The sequence below is a fragment of the Opisthocomus hoazin genome, chromosome 1 (assembly GCF_030867145.1).
Source record: "Opisthocomus hoazin isolate bOpiHoa1 chromosome 1, bOpiHoa1.hap1, whole genome shotgun sequence".
NCBI lineage: Eukaryota > Metazoa > Chordata > Aves > Opisthocomiformes > Opisthocomidae > Opisthocomus > Opisthocomus hoazin.
The window spans coordinates 88,116,239-88,129,503 of NC_134414.1; the positions used below are offsets into that span (position 1 = coordinate 88,116,239).

Below are 13,265 nucleotides of genomic sequence, written 5' to 3' on the forward strand. Positions count from 1 at the left end.
GGTAGCCTCAGCTTTCAGAAACGGGCGCGTCTGTGTCTGTGGTGGAGGTGGCTCCCTCAGTCACATGTCAGCACACGGGGCGGTTGGGTAAGCTCTTAGCGCAGATCTATGAGGGTCTCCTCCCTCCCCAGAGCTCCGAGAGCTTCCTCTGCCCTTGTCGTAGCCCAGCCTTCTCTGCTGTGCTCTTCTGCTTAATGTTTTGGTTATTTTAGTGCCTGCAAACACATTTCTGCAGCGCTGCCAGCAGGGATCCTGCATTTTTACATCTCTTCAGGCTTCTGCAAGCGATTTTGTTATCATTTCCTCCATTTTGCTATCCATTTCTCTTTGTGGTTCTTTTCCTACATCTGTCTACATCAGTTTACAGAGTTAACTCAAGTGTTTCAAAAACTGAGCAACTTAGCCTGTGTCTTTGATCATTTCCCAGGTAAATTATGCAATGTTACACTAAAGACTGAATTATCCATGAATACTTGGGGTTCTATCCTAATTATTCGTGTGAGGGTTAGCACACTGAAGAAAAGACACCACTGCAAGAGTTTAAGAGCTTAACTTCCCAGCTTTAAGTTAAACATGATTTCAGTCTAACTGAAAGCCAAACCTGTAGATGAAGTATGAAGGCAATTAAAGACTCTTGCTCTATTTTAAATTAGATTCTCCGCTCACAGAGGTTGCAAAATACATGTGTTGTTACCAGCGGGTCCTCCCCTAGCTCGGGCGCAGTAGGAAGTACTTTTTGTCTTTCAGTTACTTTGCATTTCACAGGAGGCAAAAGACAGTTTGCATAACGTCTGAGGGAAACCTGGACTTTTAAAATCATTAAATCAGTGACTCGCTTTGCCTCTCAAAATCAAGTTACAGCTCTGAAGCTCTGGACTGATGAGCTCCCCTGCATTTGGAAGGGAAATACGGCTGTATTTTGCTCCTCACATTTCTTGGGGTAAAGAAAGAACAAAAAAGTGCTCTGTGTTTCAATTAGCGTTCAGCTAAAGTTGCAGTTTCTCTCTGCAGGGAATTGAAACTTGTACGCTCTGGGCTGAGTGACAGTGAGTTCCTAACACGAAAAAAATAAAATCAGCCACAGTCCAAAAGAAAAGGCAAGGCATCAGTGCGGCTGTTACAATTTCCAGAGTTTGTAGGTATGGACTGCAAAGGAGATCTCCTAAGACACTGAGCATCTGTTGGAAATTGCAGGGTTGGGTGACTGGACTCTGCTTTAGAAAAACCACTTATAAGCAAAGCGAGAGGACATTCAGCATCTGCTGTTTAACCTAAGCTCCAGTGTCATATTCCAGGGATGTGGTTAGGTGCTTGAAGAAATCAACTGTCACAACCCAGCTTGTGCCAAGTCATTCTCTCAGGTACTATTTCACAATGAATTCGGCACATTGGCTTTATGAGATGGTGAAGAACTATAACAGAATGGAAGCTCAGTTTCTCTTCTGGTGACGTACAATCTGGGAAACATTTGGAGTGCAACAGCTAGTGTAGGGCATTTGCAGTGAAGGTTTTCCTCTCACGAGCAACACATAGAATGGCCTTGCAGAATGCAGCAGGATTTTATGAGATGTCTTCCTTAGATATAATAACCCCCAATGAAAACCTCAGTGAGTCTTGCGTGAAAAGAAAATCCAGTTACCAGTAGTAGCAGAGGAATCGTACTTTATTACAGTACTTTTAGTAATCAGGCACAAAGGTGAGCAATTTTGGCCTGAACCTATAGCGAATGAACGATCCCTTTCCTAGGCTTTCATTGAAATGGTATTGATGCTGTACAGTTTCTTGGTTTCGTTTATGTCTGTATGACTCCACCGCGAAAATGAGTGAATTTTAAAGTATGATTGCACATTCTTTCCCTGTTAATTCTTCAGGTTCCAGTCTTTCAAAAGGGGTTCCTCGGCTCCACCACAGTCAGAGAAATTATGACCTGTTATATAAAATGTAAGTAAAATGACCGCCTGGGTAGATGAGGGGAGAGCAGCGGATGCTGTCTACCTAGACTTCAGCAAGGCTTTTGACACTCTCTCATAACATCCTCATAGGGAAGCTCAGGAAGTGTGGGCTGGATGAGTAGACAGTGAGGTGGGTTGAGAACTGGCAGAATGGCATTGCTCAGAGGGTTGTAATTAGTGGCATAGTGCCTAGTTTGAGACCTGTTACTGGTGGGGTCCACAGGGGTCAGTACTGGGCCCAGTCTTCTCAACTTCACCATGAATGACCTTGATGAAGGGACAGAGTGTACCCTCAGCAAGTTTGCTGCTGACACAAAACTGGGAGGAGTGGTGGATACACTGCAAGTCTGTGCTGCCATTCAGCATGACCTGGGCAGGCTGGAGAGTTGGGCAGAGAAGAACCTGATGGAGTTCAACAAGGGCAAGTGCAGGGTCCTGCACCTGGGGAGGAACAACCCCATGCACCAGTACAGGCTTGGGGTGGACCTGCTGGAGAGCAGCTCTGTGGAGAGGGACCTGGGTGTCCCGGTGGATGACAGGTTGACCATGAGCCAGCAGTGTGCCCTTGTTGCCAAGAAGGCCAACGGCATTCTGGGGTGCATGAGGAAGAGTGTGGCCAGCAGGTCAAGGGAGGTTCTCCTTCCCCTCTACGCTGCCCTAGTGAGGCCTCATCTGGAGTATTGTGTCCAGTTCTGGGCTCCCCAGTTCAAGAAAGATGAGGAACTACTGGAGAGAGTCCAGTGAAAGGCTATGAAGTTGATTAGGTGACTGGAACATCTCTCCTGTGAGGAGAGACAGAGGGAGCTGGGCTTGTTTAACCTGAAGAAAAGAAGGCTGATAGAGGACCTTATAAATTCTTATAAATATCTTAAGGGTGGATTTCAGAAGGACCTTTTTCAGTGGTGCCCAGCAACAGGACAAGGGGCAATGGGCACAAACTGAAGCACATGGAGTTCCATCTGAACACAAGGAAGAACTTTTTCACTTTTTTTCACAGGCTGCCCAGGGAGGTTGTGCATTCTCCTTCTCTGGAGATACTCAAGAGCCACCTGGATGAGGTCCTGTGCAGCCTGCTTTAGGTGAACCTGCTTTGGCAGGGGTTTGGACTAGATGAACAACAGATTTTCCTTCCAAGACCTACCACTCTGTTATTCAGTGTTTCTGTGAAGAATATGTAGGGAAAGAAGATGTGAAAAAAACAAAGCCACCTAATAAAAATCCTAGGCATTGAACTAGTCTGTCCTGCTAAGCTTATAAACTTTTAAACATAGAAAGTAAGAAACTCTCAAACAGACACAGTGTTCCATGTCATCTATCCATGTCATCTTTAACTTGGTCCCTTCTACACTCTCACATGCATCTTTTAATTTTTTATATGCTGTTTTCCATGCCCTTACCACTGTCATGCTTTTCCTGGTTTATTTTTTGTTCCCTTCCCTGAAGTCCCACTCACTTAATAGACATTTCTTCACAAAGTGTTCAGCTTAAGAGATTTGTCTGCTTATATTAGCACACAAGTGATTCTTAGTAAGATCTGAGTCCTTCAGGATATTGGCAGCAGAAATGACCCCAAAATAATAATAATGATAATAAGAATTACTAAACTTTAACATAGAAAATATTGTTAACATCAATTAACTATTTATGTCTTTCAGTTCATGCAGTTCACACTAAAAAGGGGAAAAAAAAGAAGGAACTTGAGTTTCTGCAAATCATAGTTGCCTCACGTGAATGTTACACTTACGTAACACATTTAACTCGTGGCTGACTAATCACACACTCTCTCGTGAAGTGTTTTGCAGATGTCCTTTATTGGAGCTCAAGTGAAGAGAAAGAAGATAGAGTAGTAAATAGTGCTGTTGTCTTGAGCCCGTTATGTCATGTTATACTCTCCTCCACACCTGACCTGAACCAGTGGTCACCTCTTCTAGGCTGTTCGCTTCTGCTGTGATTTACAGTCTCCTCCAAAGACAGTCTGCCAGACCTGGAAGCACACAGAACATGGTAGGTTAAACTTTCATTTTAAATTTGCTCTTAGACCTCTTTGACTGTAACTGTTCTGGAGGACTGTCAAGAACATATTTTGCTTTTGTGCCTTCTAAATGCTCCAATCTACTGTTGCGGTCATAAGCTGCAACACAGAATGACAGGAAAGTGAAGCATTTATTTGCATTAATAATAGCTGGCTAGCATTTATTTGTACTACTGTGGTACAGAACAAGTATAATTATGTCTTTTCTAATTCCTATAACTTCTGAAGGTGTTCTTTCTTCTCTAGCCTTTTGTGCTGTCACCTTTCAAAATATATCTGGAACACCTACAGAAAAATTTCCTTCAGAAACACCTAGCTGTATTGTTGCTGAGTATTTGAAGAATACCCTAAATCCTTAGGAGTTTGTGCGCATGCTAGTGACTATCTGCAGATTAGTACTTCTTGTGCTGCTTATAAAGCCAATCGCAGGTCACAGAGGAAAGGACAGTTCACATGCGGACTCTAGCTGTACTTTTAAACTAGCTTCTCATTGCAAAGACGTTGCACAGGTCAGCGTTGCTTGTTTCTTCTAATTAAAACACTCTTTTTTATTTGTTCTGGCACTATAACAGACACAAGGTTCACGCAGGCAAATAGTTAGAGGCAGCACCAGAAAGTAACGGTTTACAGTTAGAATAGCTAATGCATTCAAAAGGTCTCAGGCAACAGAAGGCTATGCAAAGATGGTAGGAGCTAGGCTGGTTCCACAACAATGCTTAGGTTCCTACAAAATGCTGTGATATGTGAGAGTTCATAATCACCATCGCGAACGTTCCCAAAGTCCTTTGACTTCTGAAGAAGCCTGCAGACCTATCTGTGAAGACTTGTAAGGCCCAGATTGATTGCACCTAATTCCAGGCACCAGAACCTGCAGTGTTAGTCTCTGCTTGGCATGTAGTCAGGCAGAGCTCCCTCCATCTTCAGAGCAGAGCAACGCCTGGAGCAGGGCCTCGCTCTCCTCTCTCCTGCACTCTCTTTAATGTCGGCACAGCCCAGGTTCATGGCACTGAATTGAGGAACTTGGCTAAGTGCCTAAGATTCAGGGCCTCAGTGCAGTGGATGAGTGTGAGTTCATGTAGAAAGTTTCAGGCATGCTAGACTGCCATCTGAGCTTGCCCATGGGCTAGAACACAAGTCTTATGAGGAGTGGCTGAGGGAACTGGGGCTGTTCAGTCTGGAGAAAAGGAGGCTGAGGGGAGACCTTGTTGCTCTCTACAACTATCTGAAAGGAGGTTGTAGCCAGATGGATGTTGGTCTCTTCTCTCAACAAACAGGCACTAGGACAAAGGGAAGGGGCCTCAAGTAGTACCAGGGTAGCTTTAGATTCAGTATTAGAAAAATTTCTTCACTGAAAGAATTGCAAAGCATTGGAACAGACTGCCCAAGGAAAGTGGTTGAGGCACCATCACTGGAGGTAGTTAAAAGACCTACAGATGTGGAGATCAGGGACATGGTTTAGTGGTGGAATTGACAGTGTCAGGTTAATGTTTGGACTCGATGATCTTGAAGGTCACTTTTCTATGATTCTATGATTCTAAGCATTTTGCATGTATAATAGAGTGTGACCCTTGGAAAAGAAGGAAGACAAAATATTTGCAAGAACATATCCAGATTTTTCTTCTGCAGTGTCCCTTTTCATACAAAGAAAGACCTTTAGTTTTCCATGTAATTCAAGTCAACAGTGGAGTCCTTCCTTCTCCCTTCCACATTCCTGCCCATGTTAGTGGAGAAAAAAGATTTCTGAAAAAAATTCTTGGGTGGTGGGAGGAAACGCATACATTTTATCTTTTCCAAATTAGCTCCCCGCTTACTCTGATGATCCTTATTCATCGTTTTCATCCAAGTGCTTTTCTTCGTCAGGAAATCGGAAAAGTTAATCGTCCTCTAAAGTTGTTTGTTTAGACTGCACTGAAGACACCGGTGAACTATCTTACCCAATGGCCTCCGACTGGGTGGGTGTCCAAAGTGAATTGCTATAAACCAAATGAAGGAAATTTGGATTCTTAACACATGTCTTTACAAGAGTGGAAAATAATGAAATGTCAATTCACAGGCATGGCCTGGGCAGTCCACGTTAGCTTTCCCTGAGTAACTCGATGAAAGATAGTCCTGGCTACCAGCCAGGATATTTAATGACATTGCCTTTTTTGAGTGGAGCTGCCGAACGGGAGAAAGCACCGTAGCACCTGCTGGCAGTGGGAAGGGAAAGTGTGGTAGAGGAAAGGCTGTGGTGTAGTACAGTGCCAGATTACACTGAATTCAAGGTCTGCAGTCCACTTTTACATTTTCCCTTCTGCAGTGGAAGCTTTATACACAACAGCTGACTGAACAAATCCCCAGTGACTCCATTTGGCTGTTGAGTCTAGATCGCAGAAGTGTGGTGCTGTGCGAGACTCGATCCGGCTTCTCTCACATCTGCTGCCCTGCTAGGCGCTAGAGCACTCCTCCGGACACACAGATGTGTGGTATCTTTGGCATAGTTTTCTAAGGTAACGCAGAAACACAACGGTATACAGGGGACACAGTTGCCTGAGTAAACAGAGTGTACAACAGGAAGCCTCAATCCGTCTCCAAGCCTGTGTCACCTGCAAGGCACGTCTTCGGCAACACTCCACAGGGTTTTCACATAGTGTTTGGGCAGGCCTTTATATCTTCTTGTGCCCCAGGTAAAGGGAAAAAACATTTCTGTGTAGCTCGAACACTTTACCTAACCATCTGATATTCAGCTGCTTACTTGGGTATTCACGTTTAGTCACTACTATTCCAAGCATAGCAAATCCTAGTTATTGAAGAGCACTCTGTGTGCCATTCATCTCCAAGCCTTCAACACTGAGTTTTACAGGGAAAAAAGATGATATTGATTGTTCTGGGTTTTATTTGCTTTGATTCTCTTGACCAGCACCCGATACAGGCAGTTAAGAAGCTGTGCAAGGCAGCAAAATGGTCAGAGCCCCTATGCCTCTGCTAGACAAGCCAAGGCTGGCAGCCTGCTTGCCTGGCTGCTTGTGTCTGGCCAGGGAACAGGGTTTTGTCGGCACTGACTGCTGCTGAGGAAGTAATTAGTAGGCTGTGAAATACTAAAAACTTACAGGTCTTCCCATAACACAGACAAATCTAAAAATTAGGTAAGACTACAAAGACTTTCGGAGAGAGAGCATGCTTTGAAAAGTCCTTTAAATGCCTGTAGAACTTTGGATAAAATTATTTGCTGATTATTATCCTTTTATCAGACATGCTCAATCTTAAATCTGTCTCTGGTGTTCCTTTTTACATTTTTCATTGATTCAGTGTTCTCGTGGCCCCCTGTCCTTATTGGGCAGTGAAAATGTAAGTTCATGTTACACCATGTGGAAGTATAGCCAATGACTGGTTTAGGACAACCATACATCCATTCTAACACTTACAAGAGGAAGAATCCATATGATAATGGGAAACTGGAATTAGGCACTAACCTGTTAGTCAGTGTTGTTTGAACATTTACATTAGCTTTTAAGTGACTGCAGACTTTCTCCGTCTTGCATACGCTTTGAAAAATTGACCTTGCTCATTTACACTATTATACAATTGCAATCTGCTAGATGATTAATAACACTTATTTCCCCTCAAAAAAAGAAAATTCACAGATATGTAGCCTTTAATCACCTGCATAGTCAGTTTCTCAGTAGGTTTATTTTTTAAGATTCACTATGGAGAAAGCGGAATTTGTCTTACCACTACAACATTTAAAGATAAGAAAGTAAAGAAAGGAAATACCAACATCTGCCTTCCCCAAATACTATAATAATATAATAATATATACTATATATAATATTGGATGTAATACTATTCTAAGAATATAATCCTACCCGCACATCCACTTCAAGCCAGTGTGAGAGACAGGACCCCCATGTTCTGACCCAGTACATGATGGACCTGATGTCCTATGACACGTCCTCATTGCTTTAAACTAATACCTCCCTATTTCCTTATTATCAGGTACCTCGTGCAAAGATGTCCAAGGAATTGCCCTTTGTCTTGCTCTTCCTATATCCGATGCTGCTGTCAGGGGCTTGGTTTTCCAAAAGTTTACCTTGTGATGTTAAAACCTCTGAAGGCACTGTGACAGTGGACTGCACCGATCGGCGTCTCCTGGAAGTCCCCAGAGGGATCCCTGCAAACGCTACCAACCTTACCCTGAGCATTAACCATATCCCCCATATCAATCCAACATCCTTTGCTGGTCTTGAAAACCTCATGGAGATTGACTTCAGATGTAACTGTGTCCCTGTCAGAATGGGGCCCAAAGATTGTGTGTGCATCCGGAGACCAAAGATTGAGAATGGCAGTTTTGCTGCCCTGACAAGATTGAGGTCATTGTATTTGGATGCAAATCAGCTGTTGGAAATACCCCGGGGTCTTCCTGCTACATTAAGCCTGCTGAGCCTGGAAGCAAACAGTATCTTTTCAATCCAAAAAGCCAATTTTTCAGAGCTTGGTAACATAGAAGTATTGTACCTGGGACAGAACTGTTACTACCGTAACCCATGCAATGTTTCCTTTGAAATTGAAAAAACAGCTTTTCTGGAGCTGAAAAGATTAACGATACTATCCCTGAAGTCAAACAACTTAACTCATATTCCACCCTATTTGTCATCTACTTTAAAGGAATTGTATATTTACAATAACATGATTCAAGTGATTCATGAACATGATTTAAGTGCCCTTCACAACCTAGAAATTCTTGATCTAAGTGGTAATTGCCCACGTTGCTACAATGCTCCATATCCTTGTACTCCCTGCCCCAAGACCTCAATTGAGATACATTCCAGGGCTTTTTATTCCTTGAAGAACTTAAGAATTCTGCGACTTCACAGTAATTCTCTTCACAGCATACCCAGCAGCTGGTTTCAAAACATCATGAATCTCCAAGAGCTTGATCTCTCCCAAAATTTACTCGTAAAGGAGATTGGAGATGCTCAGTTTTTGAAACTTCTCCCCAGCCTTGTAGAGCTTGATCTGTCCTTTAATTTTGAACAGAAGACATATTCTCCATCCTTGAATCTGTCGAAGACCTTTTCCTCCCTCTCTAATCTCGAAACCCTGAGACTCCGGGGTTATGTCTTTAAAGAACTGAGAGGAGGAAATCTAGATCCACTGCTCAGTCTTAGAAACCTAACAGTGTTGGATCTTGGGACTAATTTCATTAAAGTTGCTAACCTGACAATGTTCAAAGCATTCCCAGCTCTTAAGCTCATAGACCTCTCAGTGAATAAAATTTCTCCCTCTTCAGGTGAGGGCGACTGTTATGGATTTTGCTCGAATCCTAGGATTTCGGTAGAACAACACAACAGGCAAGTATTACAAGAGATGCATTACTTCAGGTATGATGAATATGAGCGAAGTTGCAGGTCCAAAGACAAAGAGGCTGCTTCCTACAAATCTTCAGTTAATGACGAATGCCTGAACTATGGAGAAACTCTGGATTTAAGTAGAAACAACATATTTTTTATTAACCCCTCAGACTTCCATGGTCTTAGTTTCCTCAGATGCCTCAACTTGTCAGGTAATGCAATAAGTCAAGCTTTAAATGGAAGTGAATTCAACAACTTGCTTGACTTGAAATATCTGGACTTTTCTAACAACAGGATTGACTTGCTATACTCCACTGCTTTCAAAGAGCTAGAAGGTCTAGAAATTCTAGACTTGAGCAATAACAATCATTATTTTCTGGCAGAAGGTGTTACTCACGTGCTTAGTTTTATGAAAAACTTGGCCCATCTGAAGAAGCTGATGATGAATGAGAATCAGATTTCTACCTCTATTAACACAGGACTGGAAAGCCAGTCTCTTCAAATTTTAGAATTCAGAGGAAATCGTTTAGATGTTTTATGGATGGATGGGAATGCTAGATACTTGTCGTTCTTCAAGAATCTGACCCGTCTGGAACAACTGGATATTTCCTTCAACTCACTCAGTTTTTTGCCTCATGGTGTTTTTGAAGCTATGCCTCCGGAACTGAAGACCCTCAACTTAACCAATAACGGGATGAAGAGTTTCAACTGGGGAAAACTCCACTGTCTGAAGAAGCTAGTCACTCTGGACCTCAGCAACAACCTTCTGACTGCTGTTCCCCGAGAACTGTCCAACTGTTCTTCAACGCTCCAAGAACTGATGCTCCGAAACAACCGCATTCAACGGCTAACCAAACATTTTCTGAGAGGCGCTTTTAAACTGAAATACTTGGACCTCAGCTCAAACCAGATCCAAATAATTAAGAAATCTAGCTTCCCAGAGAATGTCATTAACAACCTGAGGATGCTGCTTTTGCATGGCAATCCTTTCAAGTGCAATTGTGATGCCGTGTGGTTTGTTTGGTGGATCAACCAGACTCAAGTGACCATTCCTCTACTGGCCACAGCAGTGACCTGTGCTGGCCCAGGGGCACATAAAGGAAGGAGCGTGGTTTTCTTGGATCTCTATACCTGTGAGCTGGACACCTCGTATTTGATGCTTTATGCTCTGTCAGCTTCAACTGTCCTAGGCTTTATGGTGCTCACAGTGACGAGCCATCTCTACTTCTGGGACGTGTGGTATAGTTACCATTACTGCACTGCCAAGTTGAAGGGCTATCGGCGCTTATCTTTGCCAGACGCTTGCTATGATGCTTTTGTTGCCTACGACAACGAAGATCCAGCTGTGAACGAGTGGGTGCTGACAGAACTGGTAGAAAGGCTGGAAGATCAGAAAGCCAGGCAGTTCAATTTATGCCTGCAAGAAAGGGACTGGCTCCCAGGACAGCCAGTCTTTGAAAACCTTTCCCAGAGCATTCAGCTGAGCAAAAAGACCATATTTGTGCTGACCAACAAGTATATTAAAAGCGGCAGCTTCAAGACAACATTTTACATGGCCCACCAGCGGCTTCTAGATGAAAAAGTGGATGTCATTATCTTGATATTCCTTGAGAAGGTATTGCAGAAGTCCCGGTATGTCCTGCTGAGGAAGAGGCTGTGCAGGAATTCTGTCTTGGAATGGCCAACTAACCCTCGGTCTCAGCCCTACTTCTGGCAGTGCCTGAAAAATGCAATAGCTACGAGCAATACCCTGGCCTACAACAAGCTTCTCCAAGAAACTGTTTAGCTCTGCCCTTCCCTGTGAACATTCTTATGACGCACGGTGAGCAAAAGATGACCTAGACTTCATTCGGAGAAGCTGTTGAAGCATGGAGGGTAAATGTAATTGTGCTATTGTACCCCAAAACAAAGTGCACAGTTAGTCCCAAAGGTGATCGTTCACTTGTTTTGCTAAGGCAAGGCTGAACCAAAACTATTGCCAGCACAGATGTTTAGCTGATGTGCGCCTTGCTTGGCATTAATTGCTGCACAGCAAGAGAAGATGCACTATCCACTGGAAGTCCCTGGTTTAGAACAGAATCACCACTTCCAGCTTTCAGTTCACTGGAGGCCTCCAGCATCTCCTGTGGCTGGGTCAAGTGTGGGCGAGACTCTTGCTCAGCTTACTCTAGCATACAGACTGCCGGGAGGAGCTTGGCCGTGCCTCAAGTTGCTGCTGTTCAGATCACTGTTGGAGTAAATGTGATTTTAATAGAAAATGGTAGTTTCTGTACTTGGTGTCTTTATGAAAAACAAGAAAGCATTTGCTGACACAGAAACTACCCGAAGCAAAGCTCATGCTTTGATTTTAGGAGTCGGAGGATATGTAACAATGATTGTAATTTCATCTCGGGCTTACATCTGCTGAGCCTATGGCTTCTGTCTGAGCGGGCAACGGCCCTAATGGCTGGGGAAAGGAACTTCTGGTGGGACGGCTCTCAAGGGCTGTCAAGGATGTGGTAGGGGAGTTCAGCTGCTGCTACACTGTCAAAAAAGCTCATAAATCTGAAGACTTTGAAGAACTTGTCTGGGCTAAGATGGGAAAGTATGTGAGAAACAAACTCATCAGGGTTTGCAGGCTGTGGGCTGGAAGGAGTTACAAGATCAAGAGAGTCCCTGTGCATGGAACTCCTGCCTGGGAGCAAGGACGGGAAGCAGGACAGCAGAGAGGATGAGGGAGAGGCCCAAGGCAGGAGGAGAAAGTTGAGTAAAACAAAGAGGAAGTGGGAAGCTGCATAGAAAATTAAGGTAAAAAGGAAAAAGGGAAAGTGGAAGAGGTGTTAGCCCAGGTCCAGCCACGGCTGGGGCCTGAGGACATGCTGAAGTGACTGACTCGCCTCTGCCTGCCCAGACTTTCTCTAGAACAAAACACAGTCACTGGAAGCACAGGACACGTATGACCAAGTCACATAAGGAAGCATGTGCCCCACTGTTTGTTTAGCTGTGCTGTGGTGCTCCAGAGCAGCCTCAAGCCCTTCTTTGCCCCCTTGTTCCCCAGGCAGGTCTCTCTCCCACAGTGCCTGCTCGGGCACCACTAAAATCCCAAGTTTGGAACGAGCCTGACTTTAGAGACATCCTGAAAAAGGGAAGAAATGCTGCTCAGAAAGATACACACTTGGGCCCGTTCCCCGCTCTGGTTCACAGCATCGCCTCCTCAAACACGTGACACTACTTCAGCTGAAGCCTTTTGGAATGGCAGCCTAAACCTCTGTGTGTGGGGCACGAGTGGGCTCCCTGCCTGCTGTGAGGAGCAGCACACCCTCACCTCTCACCTTGGGTGCTCCTGTCCACAGCACAGTCCATGCAGCCTCTGCCCTCTCTCTCAAGGCCCTTTTCTGTTTCTGGCAACGAGCCTTAGTGACAGCTCTGGCCCATGTGTAACCAACACCCTTAGTTGCTTTGAACCTGCTGCAGCGATTGTGCCATGGTTGAATTCTCAATCTGGAGGGGTACAGGATGGGTAAAAAGCAGAGTCAGGACCCCAAACACAGAAAGGCAATTTTTTGGCTGTTTATGGGTACTAGTGTGTGGGAGTGTGGAGGATCTCTTGGGAAACTGCCTTCAGAGATAAAGGAGCGAACGAGAGATGGGGGATTGTTAAAGACTTTGTTTTCTCAGGGCGTGTGAGCTCTTAGTCCTGACGTTCAAGAAGAACAGAAGGGGAGGCATGAGGCAAGTTTGGTTAAGTGATGACCTCTCAGCCAAACTAAAACACAAAACCAATATGCATAGGCAGTGGACGCAGGAATACATGTTCCAGAGGTATTACAGGGATATGGGCCAGGAGTGCAGGGAGACCACGAAAGCCAAGGAACAGCTGGAGGTGAACTTGGCTAGGGATGTAAACAATAACAAGGGATTCTCCAGATGCATCAGATAGCCAAGATGAAAGAAACTCTACCTGCCCTGATG

General features: G+C 44.3%; 1 protein-coding gene across 1 annotated transcript in view; it reads left to right on the forward strand.

Moving 5' to 3' along the window:
• The first annotated feature begins 3,733 nt into the window (after positions 1-3,733).
• Positions 3,734-13,265, forward strand: part of LOC104337542 (toll-like receptor 7) — a 14,709-nt gene continuing 5,177 nt past the window's right edge. The window contains exons 1-2 of the mRNA XM_075428509.1: positions 3,734-3,956; positions 7,960-13,265. The exon at positions 7,960-13,265 is cut by the window's right edge and continues 823 nt beyond it. Coding sequence (XP_075284624.1) covers positions 3,954-3,956; positions 7,960-11,100 — 3,144 coding nt within the window. The 5' untranslated portion in view covers positions 3,734-3,953 and the 3' untranslated portion in view covers positions 11,101-13,265. The remainder of the gene's footprint in view (positions 3,957-7,959) is intronic.